A 13654-nucleotide genomic window follows, 5' to 3' on the forward strand; every position below is an offset into this window, starting at 1 on the left:
TAGCGCGGATCAATTGGACTGGGGGTTCAAACTCGAGTCAATACGGATGATGAGATCAGTCCCATCGATAAAGCTTACATAACTAGAATGATTACGATAGGTTTTTTTAAAATAACTATTTAGATTATGACTTCTTTAGTCTTGTGCTGCAAATTGGGATGTAAAGATATGAAAATTCCATAACATTGGTATTGTGCCTAAAATGATCACTGTTATCATTATCGCAGTATTGTTTAAAACACACGGAAAGCCTTTGATTTATTTTAAAATACCTAAAATAAATAGGCCCACTGTTTTGCGTTTCTAAATGCTTAACTGATACACGTGCTCTGGCGGGCGTTGTGGTGTCCTACTGTGTTCGGCGGTCTTTGAACACACCCTAAAAACACCTCTGGTCATAGTCTTCCGAGTATAGACCGATCACTTTGTTCTAGGGTTGTACGGTATACTAGTATAGTAAAAACGGTACTATACTCTAAAAAATACAGGTTCGCCAGATTTTTTTTTTTTTTTTTTTTTAACAGGCATGACGGCGCGTCGTCGTGACATTGCTGGTTTTACGAGCAGAGGAGCATGTTCGGCAGCACACAATCACAGAGTACTTACAAGAAGACAGTGTGTAGACAGAAAAGGGAGAATGGGCGCCTTTTGGCTTAAAAACTAACGATGAAGGTGAAGTTATAACACTGAAACGCCCTCAGCAAGAGGTGCTTTAAAACATGGCTTAGTTAGCAGCTGACATCCATCGGCAGTGTTTTAGCTACTTCTAAATCACTAATCCTCGCCTCCATGGCGACAAATAAAGCAAGTTTCTTACAAGTATCATCCCTGCAGGACGAGGAATAGCTAAACATGCTTCACTACACACCGTAGGAGGATACAATAGCTCACTGGCGTCACAATGTACAAACCCCGTTTCCATATGAGTTGGGAAATTGTGTTAGATGTAAATATAAACGGAATACAATGATTTGCAAATCCTTTTCAACCCATATTCAATTGAATGCACTACAAAGACAAGATATTTGATGTTCAAACTCATAAACTTTATTTTTTTTTTGCAAATAATAATTAACTTAGAATTTCATGACTGCAACACGTGCCAACGTAGTTGGGAAAGGGCATGTTCACCACTGTGTTACATAACCTTTCCTTTTAACAACACTCAGTAAACGTTTGGGAACTGAGGAGACACATTTTTTAAGCTTCTCAGGTGGAATTCTTTCCCATTCTTGCTTGATGTACAGCTTAAGTTGTTCAACAGTCCGGGGGTCTCCGTTGTGGTATTTTAGGCTTCATAATGTGCCACACATTTTCAATGGGAGACAGGCCTGGACTACAGGCAGGCCAGTCTAGTACCCGCACTCTTTTACTACGAAGCCACGTTGATGTAACACGTGGCTTGGCATTGTCTTGCTGAAATAAGCAGGGTAACGTTGCTTGGATGGCAATATATGTTGCTCCAAAACCTGTATGTACCTTTCAGCATTAATGGCGCCTTCACAGATGTGTAAGTTAACCATGTCTTGGGCACTAATACACCCCCATACCATCACAGAAGCTGGCTTTTCAACTTTGCGCCTATAACAATCCGGATGGTTCTCTTCCTCTTTGGTCCGGAGGACACGACGTCCACTGTTTCCAAAAACAATTTGAAATGTGGACTCGTCAGACCACAGAACACTTTTCCACTTTGTATCAGTCCATCTTAGATGAGCTCAGGCCCAGCGAAGCCGACAGCGTTTCTGGGTGTTGTTGATAAACGGTTTTCGCCTTGCATAGGAGAGTTTTAACTTGCACTTACAGATGTAGCGACCAACTGTAGTTACTGACAGTGGGTTTCTGAAGTGTTCCTGAGCCCATGTGGTGATATCCTTTACACACTGATGTTGCTTTTTGATGTAGTACAGCCTGAGGGATTGAAGGTCACGGGCTTAGCTGCTTACGTGCAGTGATTTCTCCAGATTCTCTGAACCCTTTGATGATATTACGGACCGTAGATGGTGAAATCCCTAAATTCCTTGCAATAGCTGGTTGAAAAAGGTTTTTCTAAACTGTTCAACAATTTGCTCACGCATTTGTTGACAAAGTGGTGACCCTCGCCCCATCCTTGTTTGTGAATGACTGAGCATTTCATGGAATCTACTTTTACACCCAATCATGGCACCCACCTGTTCCCAATTTGCCTGTTCACCTGTGGAATGTTCCAAATAAGTGTTTGATGAGCATTCCTCAACTTTATCAGTATTTATTGCCACCTTTCCCAACTTCTTTGTCACGTGTTGCTGGCATCAAATTCTAAAGTTAATGATTATTTGCAAAAAAAAAATGTTTATCAGTTTGAACATCAAATATGTTGTCTTTGTAGCATATTCAACTGAATATGGGTTGAAAATGATTTGCAAATCATTGTATTCCGTTTATATTTACATCTAACACAATTTCCCAACTCATATGGAAACGGGGTTTGTAAACAAATGCCATGGGTGGATCTATACCTGACATCCACTGTAATGATATCAAGTACAAGAGCGTATCTAGTCGATACTACTATGATTACATCAATATTTTTTATCGTCCCAAAATCTTTATTTTTAATTTTTTTTAAATTCATATTATATTTATAAACTCAGGAAATACATCTCTGTACACACAAGAACTTAAATTATGACCAATGTATGATCCTGTAACTACTCAGTATGGGATCGATACCTAAATTTGTGGTATCATCCAAAACTAATGTAAAGTATCCAAACAACAGAAGAATAAGTGATTATTACATTTTAACAGAAGTGTAGATAGAACATGCTGAAACAGAAAATAAGCAGATATTAACATTAATTTAACAAGTAGATCAATAATAATATTTTACAGCTTGTCCTTTATCATTTTGATAAAATAATAGAATGGGTAATGACAATATGTTACTGCATACGTCAGACAAATTAGGAGCCTTTGTTTGGTTACTTACTACTAAAAGACAAGTTGTCTAGTATGTTCACTATTTTATTTAAGGACAAAATTGTTCTTTGATTGCAATAATAAACATATGTTTAACGTACCCTAAGATTTTTTTGTGAAAATAAAGCCAATAATGCCATTTTATTTAACAAAGTTATTTAGCAAAGTATCGAAACACATTTTGGTACCGGTACTAAAATATTGGTATCGAGACAACTCTACTTGGCTCTAAGAGAGCACAGCTTGTAGGTTCAATGTGCACAATTGGATATCTAAGTTGCTCAGACAGAAATGTGTCTATACAAGTTTACTGTAGATAGGGGTATACTATTTCTTAATGGGGAAATACGTTAATGTTTCTTGTTTTCATATTAGCATTTAAGCTAACATGTCCGTCAGTGAGTTTATACAAGTGCGGCTGTCAATCACGGCTTATCTGTAAATAGTTTTTTTGCAATATCATCTCACTGTAACTAAAATAAATGACATTTGGCCTGATGACCAAATGGAATTCATGTCTCTCATGGAACCGCCACTTGCTACTTAAGTCAAGTAATTTTTAGGGTATAGTGAATCAACACTATCTATACAAGCTGTACACTGACTACTCTCAGGTATATCCATGTTTAATTTGTTTTGTATTATTGTCCCTTAACTCTGACTGTAATGAAAATGGTTGCTGAAATATGAGAGGTGTTTTCACTTTTGATGGGGGCAATAGGCTGGGTTGGCTTTTGTGAAAGAAGCTAAGCGTTTGCTATGATGAGTTGTGAGATGAATGAACCAGCTCACTTTTGATTCTGTAAAATCTTTTGTTATTTTTTCCTCTGTATTTTAGTCTTAAAAAATGTATTTCAAATGTGGGTTCAATTTGGCACATTACGAACAGACAAGGCTCAATGCACCTTTAATTGTATTTAATTGCATTAAAGTAAGCTATTACTGCTGCGTCACATGTCGAACTTCTGGCTACATTTACTGTTTCACTTCTTGAAGACGGCGTCATGCATCTCCTATAATAATATGTGACAGTATGCATCTGGAAGCACTAATACTCTGAATAAAACATTTCACTCAAAAGGTCCCTTGAGTTAAATGTGTATCACGCTCCTAATCAAAACAATAGCTGGAAGTGAATTGTTTGGAGAGCGCAGCATTGTGCAAAACAGAACAAAGGCTTTTTTTTTTCCCTTTTTTTTTTATATACACCATTGTGAATTAAAATGGCAAGAGAAAGGGCCGTCATACTGCCCACGGGGGAATGTTGCAATATAAAGCAAAAAAAGCACATAGATATACAGAAAAATACATTTTGTTTAGACAAGTGGTCAATGACTTCTGGCTTAAAATACAAAGCCCAACACAGAATACAATGATTTACAAATCCTTTTCAACTTATATTCAATTGAATGGACTGCAATAACAAGATATTTAACGTTCGAACTGGAAAACATTGTTATTTTTTGCAAATATTAGCTCATTTTGAATTTGATGCCTGCAACATGTTTCAAAAAAAGCTGGCACAAGTGGCAAAAAAGACTGAGAAAGTTGAGGAATGCTCATCAAACACTTATTTGGACCATCCAACAGCTGAACATGCTATTTGGGAACAGGTGGGTGCCATGACTGGGTATAAAAGCAGCTTTCATGAAATGCTCAGTCATTCACAAACAAGGATGGGGCGAGGGTCAACACTTTGTGAACAAATGCGTGAGCAAATTGTCCAACCGTTTAAGAACAACATTTCTCAACGAGCTGTTGCAAGGAATTTAGGGATTTCACCATCTACGGTCCGTAATATCATCAAAGGGTTCAGAAAATCTGGAGAAATCACTGCAAGTAAGCGATGATATTACGGACCTTCGATCCCTCAGGCGGTATTGCATCAAAAAGCGACATCAGTGTGTAAAGGATATCACCACATGGGCTCAGGAACTCTTCAGAAAACCACTGTCAGTAACTACAGTTTGTCGCTTCATCTGTAAGTGCAAGTTAAAACTCTACTGTGCAAAGCCAAAACCATTTATCAACAACACCCAGAAACGCAGCCGGCTTCGCTGGGCCCGAGCTCATCTAAGATGGACTGATGCAAAGTGGAAAAGTGTTCTGTGGTCTGGCGAGTCCACATTTCAAATTGTTTTTGGAAACTGGATGTCGTGTCCTCCGGACCAAAGAGGAAAAAAAAACATCCGGATTGTTATAGGCGCAAGTTCAAAAGCCAGCATTTGATGGTATGGGGGTGTATTAGTGCCCAAGGGATGGGTAACTTACACATCTGTGAAGGCACCATTAATGCTGAAAGGTACATACAGGATTTGGAGCAACATATGTTGCCATCCAAGCAACGTTATCATGGACGCCCCTGCTTATTTCAGCAAGACAATGCCAAGCCACGTGTTACAACAACATGGCTTCATAGTAAAAGAGTGTGGGTACTCAACTGACCTGCCTGTAGTTTAGACCTGTCTCACATTGAAAATGTGTGGCGTATTATGAAGCCAAAAATACCACAACGAAGTCAGTTGAACAACTTAAGATGTACATCAAGCAAGAATGGGAAAGAATTCCACCTGAAAAGCTTCAAAAAGGGGTCTCCTCAGTTCACTGAGTGTCGTTAAAAGGAAAGGCCATGTAACACAGTGGTAAAAATGCCCCTGTGCCAACTTTTCTGCAATGTGTTGCTGCCATTAAATTCTAAGTTAATGATTATTTCCACAAAAAAAACGAAGTTTCTCAGTTCGAACATTAAGTATCTTGTCTTTGCAGTCTATTCAATTAAATATAAGTTGAAAAGGATTTGCAAATCATTGTATTCTGTTTTTATTTACGAATTACACAACGTGCCAACTTCACTGGTTTTGGGTTTCAACCAATCGTGTTCAAATTTTACACGCATTTGTACTCCTCAGTCCCCTCAAGTGAGTGTATTGTAGATTGCATTGAGCTGTTTGAGAAACTTCAAGTTATCTGACTTAGAGTCAAACTTTAGGGTTTACATTATGCATTTGTTTGTCAACACAGTAGGGTGTGTGTTTTTCCACCCTTCCTCGACTCTTGCAGAGTTACATTCTGAGAAATAGAACAATAAAATAAACCTTGCATGCCCTATTTTTTATTTTTATTTGTCGCTTCTTTTGATCACATGAAAGACATCTGCAGGGATTCTAACTGAACTAGAACATTCTGTCCTGTGGAGACAAAATGCAGGTCTGCTTGTCTCTGGCTTCCTAAGAAGATGCAGTCTGACAGAGCTACATCCGACATGAGAGCGTGTCTTTCACTCGTCCCTCATATTAACTGGACCGTGAGATGGAAAGGAAGTCCGACGGAGGCTTCAAACGCCAATCAACTCACGGACGTAATGGTGAAGTCTAGTAAATGTGTTTTTCCAGTAGTATTACCTCTGCCAAGCACAAAACTGAGTGGCCAAAAGAGATAAGTTGATGAGAAAAATTATAAAATAATTAGCATTAAAAGGGGAAATACACAATTACCGTATTTTTTGGACTATAAGGCGCACCTAAAATCGCAGTTATGGCTGCCATCAGAGGGCCGCTTGTAACAGCGAATAATGTATGAATTTGCCTCTGGATTTCATTATTAATAGACACATGTGTTGCCTTAATTATAAGAATTATATCAGATTTAGATTTTTTTTAGATGTTAGCTAGTAGTGACAGACTAGCTAACAAATGGCGAATCTTTGAAAAACAGGATAAATTGACAATTGTATTTCTAAATTGGACAGGACTGATCAATATCATCAATAAGCTCTTTGCTGACTTACGTTTTACCATTTGAAAATGACGGGACAGGACTGTAAAATATTTAATATCATCTGCTGTCTCATTCTGATAAGAGTGCACACTACATTTTGCAGAAACTACAGTTTTTTTTAAAACTCCAAACAAAAATAAAAGTGACACATACCAGCTGAAGTCTGCTTGAATTTGTCGCTCTTACTCTTCCTCCATTTCCAGGGCTTGAGGAGGCGTCCCAGAGTGGCGAGCCTGCTTCGACAGCGGATGGGGGGAGAAACCAAGGACTCGGCTCGCATCCCGGCCAGCCTTTCGACCTCTTCAGCTGTGAGGGAGGAAGAAAAACAAGAATGATGAGGAGGCTTAACAGGGGATGGATGCAGCACTTTAAGAGAGCTAATGTCCAAGCAGAAATGAATGTGGGCCAAGTCGCCTCCTGAATTCTCAAGTAACTGGAAGACCTGGAAAAACAAACATTCATACCAGACCTCCAAACGACATATGCTTTGCCTCAAATACTGCAGTGCTGTGCATAAATCTACCAATAAACGGCATTTTTTAAAGACGTTTCTAGTTTTCCAAGTGTTGCGTATGATAAAACATGAAAAAAAATCATAGCTCATAGCAAAGTTTTAGGCACATTCCCTTCAATCAGCTCCCTGTAGGAGCCGTACTAACTATGGTACACTCAAAAACATACTGATTTAAGCTATTAAACCTTCAATTTTGCCTCCATGGGGATGATCACCAACAGGCACTATAACTCATCTCATTATCTTATCTTCCCCAGTCGCTGAATTTAAATCAAAATTGCATTTGTGAACCATGTTAGCTGACCTGATGACTGAAAATCAATCTACACACAAATAGTTTATACCAGGGATATCAAACTGGTTTTCATTGAGGCCCACATGGCAGTTATGGCTGCCATCAGAGGGCCGCTTGTAACAGTGAATCATTTATGAATTTGCCTCTGAATTTCATTATTAATTATATGAATTGTTTTAAGTAGTCTGTCGATTTTACAGTAAAAACTTTACATTTACAAAATGTTACTGTAAAATAGTGTTTTTTTTATTTCTTATGACATTTTACGGTAAATATAAAAACAGTATGACTGTTTTGTTTTTTACAGAAAAAGCTGGCAGCTCAGTTGCCAGAATTTTACTAATAAATTTACATTGGTTTTTACAACATTATATAGTTAATGGAAAAACATTACATGTTCCTTTTTTATTCTGACAATTTAGCTGCCAGTTTTTGTACCGTAAAAACAAATGTACTGTCTTTCCATTTATAGTAATACACCGTTAAAACAAGATTTTACAGTAAAAATATGCCAGCTCAGTCAACAGAATTTTTAAAGCAAACATTTTTTTATTTTATTTTACAATAATATGCTGTAAAGAACACTGTAAAATGTATTGTCATTTTTATTAATTTGATGGGTAGTGTGCTGTAAAATCCTAAGTCAAGCAGATATTTAAGTATTTATATTTATTTAGCAAATGCGCATGCACGTGTTATGTACTTAGGGCGGGATATACCATGTAAAATACACTGGAAAATTAGCACCCTCTAGACATCAGTGCCCTTTTAACTCATTCATTTTGACAGCCCTAATTCTTTTAAATACAGTTTATTTGCTAAGGCTGAAAACAGCATTCTATTAGCTTTGTGGAATAAGCACACCTATGTGCTAAGCTATTCGTATCCATGCTTAAAACATACACAACTAAAACATATCATTTAAATCAGGCCTGGGCAATTATTTTGATTTGGGGGGGCCAAACTTAGAGAAAAAAATGTGTCTGGGGGCCGGTATATCTATCTATGTATACATATATCATACCAAAGACTATAAAAATGGGACCCATTACCTCCCTGCTTGGCACTCAGCATCAAGGGTTGGAATTGGGGGATTAAATCACCAAAATGATTCCTGAGCGCGGCCACTGCTGCTGCTCACTGCTCCCCTCACCTCCCAGGGGGTGGAACAAGGGGATGGGTCAAATGCAGAGAGTAATTTCACCACACATAGTGTGTGTGTGACTATCAGTGGTACTTTAACTTTAACTTATATACATGTAAGCTGTGAAAATCTGCTGTACAGTATGAGAGCTTGGGTCCTATTTTTAGGAACACTAATACAAAACCTCACAATAATGTCTGATTGAATGTCTGATAAAAACGTTATGACCGCTTTAAAAAAACTAAATGGAATTTTTATTTTTTTTTACTGAATAAGACACCCAGAATGTATATGAAAATAAAGAATGTGTGATTTATAGGGGTGTAACGGTACACAAAACTTTCGGTTCAGTACGTACCTTGGTTTAGAGGTCACGGTTCGGTTCATTTTCGGTACAGTAAGAAAACAACAAAATATAAATTTTTGGGTTATTTATTTACCAAATTTGCAAAATCTTCCACCAAAAATATCTTTCTTAGTGGAATATTTGATGTGAAGTAATCTGAACCTTGGATAGGTCAATAATTCATAATAACATTGATTTTGCTTCAATATTATGTTTTGAGCAATGACAGTTTGAAAGAAAAAAAAACAGCTTTGTTTTATTAGTCAACATTGCAACTTTTTCTAAATTACATTTAACCTTTAAACTGTTTTATTTCACTTTTGTTATGTTTTTGTAATTTAATAGTATTTTTAGAATGTGCCGTGGGCCTTTAAAACATTAGCTGTGGGCCGCAAATGTCCTCTGGGGCACACTTTTGACACCCCTGCTATAGATAATAAAAATTTTAAATCTGATAAATCTATGGATAAAAAGCAGAGCCTGGCGACGCATGCACGTTTATCATAACTCTCTCGCTCTCTGTCTCTGCCCCTCCCTCACGCATGCTGCTGCGCGCACAATTTGTTTTGTTTTTAACCCCTTCTTAACCCTGAACGTACATAGAAAATACATGCAACCCTAACTCAAAATGCATTTGAGGCATTTAAGAAACTCCGCCCGGACAGCCCCGCAAAAGATGACATGTCCGGTGAGAAGAGGACGTATGGTCAGTCTATCCTAGCCCGGTACATTGAATATTGACAAAAAATTTATGTCGCACCCCTTCTCGATCGACATATTTTACAATCAAGCGAAACGCAACAAAAATGCAACAAACAGCAAAATATGAACGCGAAAGGTAAAAAAGACCCACCTACAATCTGATATATCTGATATATCACTAAGCTTTAGAACTTTAAAAATCTCCTTCCGCGTCTGTCCCTGACACCCGCATTTCAGGCTGGCCGCTCTGGAAACGCTCCCCACCCACACTGCTTGGTGCCTCGTCTGAGCTGCTGTGACTTAGATTACCATAGTAACTAATTAGATTACCATAGTAACTAATTAGATTACCATAGTAACTAATAAATATTATGCAAAAGCCAACCATTGAAATACTTTGTATAGTTCAAGACTTACAGTCATTTGAAAACATCACTGCACATCATAATGGCAGCTACAGTTTCCATCTTTAAGATCTAAACAAATTATTTGGGAATGTCCGGCGGGCCAGATTGCCGGATTGCCCTCGGGCCTTAATTTGTCCAGGTCTAACTTAAATTGTAACACGCAATTAAATCTTAAATTTAAGCAAGCTCAACAAGTTCATGTATTTATGTATAAGAAAATCAACTCTTGATGGTATTTGGGAAGAAAATAACATTTCGCTACGTCATGTTTTTTTGGGGGTTGAAACTTGAACACAACCAGACTTTAACCTAAATCGGTTACAAAAATAGTGTTTGGTGACTTCTGGCTGTGTGTGCTAACTTGCCAAGGACAAGGCATCATGACATAATTCCACCTGACATCAGGCCGTGGCCTGTTTAAATGATGTTACAATGGCTCCCGTGGTGTTGGCCAACACAAACATATCACTTTGCAGGCCACACAGCCTCCACCCTTGGGTGCTGGGAAGGGCGCTGATGACAAAGCGTATGACAGTAAGCGATGGAGATCAGGCTCACAGGTCATTTACTGGACCGGTCTGCTGCCTTGCAGCTAACATTCCAGGAAAAAAATCCCGCTGTCACGTTGCTTGATAAATAGCACCGTGTGGTCGGTTGGAATTCAAACGACTTCATTAAACTGGATGCCGGAGACAGGATCCAACCAGCTTCAACACCTCAATCAATAAACACTGAGGGCGTGAAAAAATTAGATTGCTGCAAGACAATCAGCAAGACGGGTGCGTTATGTAACCAGACAACTATCACTGCATATTATAGCAATCCACAGATGCCATTATCAGCAAAATATAATCTTCTGAAATATCAAAAAGTGCAATTCCATGACATCTTTCGCATTGCAAATGAAAAAATTTAAAATGATTGACAACATAATTTTGCTCATATAACCCCATTTATCGCAGTTTACCTGACACATGAAACATGACAGATTGCTGCCAGACGGCAGTAGAGCGTTGACTATCTTAAAATGTGATTTGTGGCAATTCCAACTTCGACCACAACGTCAGTTGCTATGGAGAATGGTTTTCAGCAGACTGCATTGCAAAAATTATTAACCGCCGCTCTTCCTCTCACACGAGATCCACACAGGAATGGACCCGTATGAATCCCTTCTCTTCTGTACATAATCTAAATTTCCATCCATTCATTTTCTACCGTTTGTCCCTTTTGGGGTCAATGGGGGTGGGGGGGGCTAGAGCTTATCCCAGCTGCACCCTGGAATTTTAAACATATTACTATAACATTATTTAAAGAGAACACTAAAATAAAACAAATTGCAAAAAGTTTATGGGTAATTATACAAAAATATTTCATAAAAAAATAAGCTCATAAAAATTATTTTCAAATTATGATAAAATACACAACTAAAATGTGAAAAACGAAATTGTATGAAAAAAAAAGCTAACCTGTCCCGAATCGTTTAGAAATGATCATGCAGGTGGAAATACTGTAATGGCAAATGGTTTAATTACTTGTAAAAAATATATTTAAAAAACTATGACTAAAAAAAAATTTGATACACACCCCTAAAATTAGTGCTGCAAGTTTGCAACCATTAATTGATTAATTTGATTATTAAAAAAAAGTTTCATTCATATTCTGTTGCTTCGTTTAATTTTAAATACCCGGGCAGACAGTAGCTTCCACTCGGCTGCTGCAATGAAGCGCACATTCATATTTTCTATTAATGCACATACGTTAAAAGTGCACTTTAAAATGTTGATGAAGGATGAAGGTTATTGAACTGTTTACAGTAAAATACGCTTTGAGGACACAAAGTGTGTCTTATCCGATTACTCGAATAAAGGGTGCTGTTTGCAACCTTTACACAGACGCCTAGAGGACGCTAACTTTCCAATGTATTTTAAGCATTATATCCGCTTCGAGGACGTAATGACGTAACTACATACGAAACAGCTGTTAGCTAATAATTTGGAGAGTTAGCGTTAGCTGTCATTGAATGTATATTCTATCATAACATCAACATGACTGCAAATTGTTCATTGCTTCTCTTGGACTACTTTTGTATGTGTGCACACGGGGGACCGGCGTAAACACCAATAATAAAAATAAATAAAAAATGATTACATAAAATGAGTAATTGTGAAAAATAAAGACAATTGTTAAAACAAATGTTTGCTGCCAATTGTGTTTTTGTTGTAATTTTGTAACTTTGAGCAAGTTGCAAACAGCCCCTTCAATTATAACAAAATAATTGTTTACACATTTACAAATTAATCGATAGCTGCAGCTCTATTTAAAACCAATAGAATAATGGTTCAAAAACAACTGAAACAAACATATAAACTATTACAAAATACAAAACTCAAAACCAGTGAAGTTGGCACGTTGGGTAAATGGTAAATAAAAACAGAATACAATGATTTGCAAATCCTTTTCAACTTATATTCAATTGAATGGACTGCAAAGACAAGATATTTAATGTTCGAACTGGTAAACTTTGTTATTTTATGCAAATATTAGCTCATTTGGAATTTGATGCCTGCAACAAGTGGCAAAAAAGACTGAGAAAGTTGAGGAATGCTCCTCAAACACTTATTTGGAACATCCCACAGGTGAACAGGCTAATTGGGAAAAGGTGGGTGCCATGATTGGGTATAAAAGCAGCTTCCATGAAATACTCAGTCATTCACAAACAAGGATGGGGCGAGGGTCACCACTTTGTGAACAAATGCGTGAGCAAATTGTCCAACAGTTTAAGAACATTTCTCAACGAGCTATTGCAAGAAATTTAGGGATTTCACCATCTTCAGTCCGTAATATTATCAAAGGGTTCAGAGAATCTGGAAACCAACATTGAATGCCCATGACCTTTGATCCGTCAGGCTGTACTGCATCAAAAAGCGACATCAGTGTGAAAAGGATATCACCACACGGGCTCAGGAACACTTAAAAAAACCACTGTCAGTAACTACAGTTTGTCGCTACATCTGTAAGTGCAAGTTAAAACTCTACTATGCAAAGCGAAAGCCATTTATCAACAACACCCAGAAATGCCGCCGGCATCTAAGATGGACTGATGCAAAGTGGAAAAGTGTTCTGTGGTCTGACTAGTCCACATTTCAAATTGTTTTTGGAAACTGTGGACGTCGTGTCCTCCGGACCAAAGATGAAAATAACCATCCAGACTGTTATAGGCGCAAAGTTCAAAAGCCAGCATCTGTGATGGTATGGGAGTGTATTAGTGCCCAAGGGATGGGTAACTTACACATCTGTGAAGGCACCATTAATGCTGAAAGTTTCATACAGGTTTTGGAGCAACATATGTTGCTATCCAAGCAATGTCTTTTTCATGGACGCCCCTGCTTTTTTCAGCAAAACAATGCCGAGCCACATTCTGCACGTGTTACAAGTTTCTCAGTTTAAACATTAAATATATTGTCTTTGCTGTGTATTCGATTGAATATAAGTTAAAGAGAATTTGCAA

At 37.7% G+C, this 13654-nt stretch overlaps 1 protein-coding gene across 7 annotated transcripts in view; it reads right to left on the bottom strand.

Moving 5' to 3' along the window:
- Positions 1-13654, bottom strand: part of LOC133618812 (phosphatase and actin regulator 1-like) — a 105018-nt gene that overhangs the window by 59133 nt on the left and 32231 nt on the right. For all 7 annotated transcript variants that reach the window (XM_061979550.2, XM_072915189.1, XM_061979546.2 and 4 more), the window contains exon 2: positions 6892-7044. In XM_061979550.2, coding sequence (XP_061835534.1) covers positions 6892-7044 — 153 coding nt within the window. The remainder of the gene's footprint in view (positions 1-6891; positions 7045-13654) is intronic.

The sequence above is a fragment of the Nerophis lumbriciformis genome, linkage group LG19 (genome assembly GCF_033978685.3).
Source record: "Nerophis lumbriciformis linkage group LG19, RoL_Nlum_v2.1, whole genome shotgun sequence".
In the NCBI taxonomy this organism is placed as follows: Eukaryota; Metazoa; Chordata; class Actinopteri; order Syngnathiformes; family Syngnathidae; genus Nerophis; species Nerophis lumbriciformis.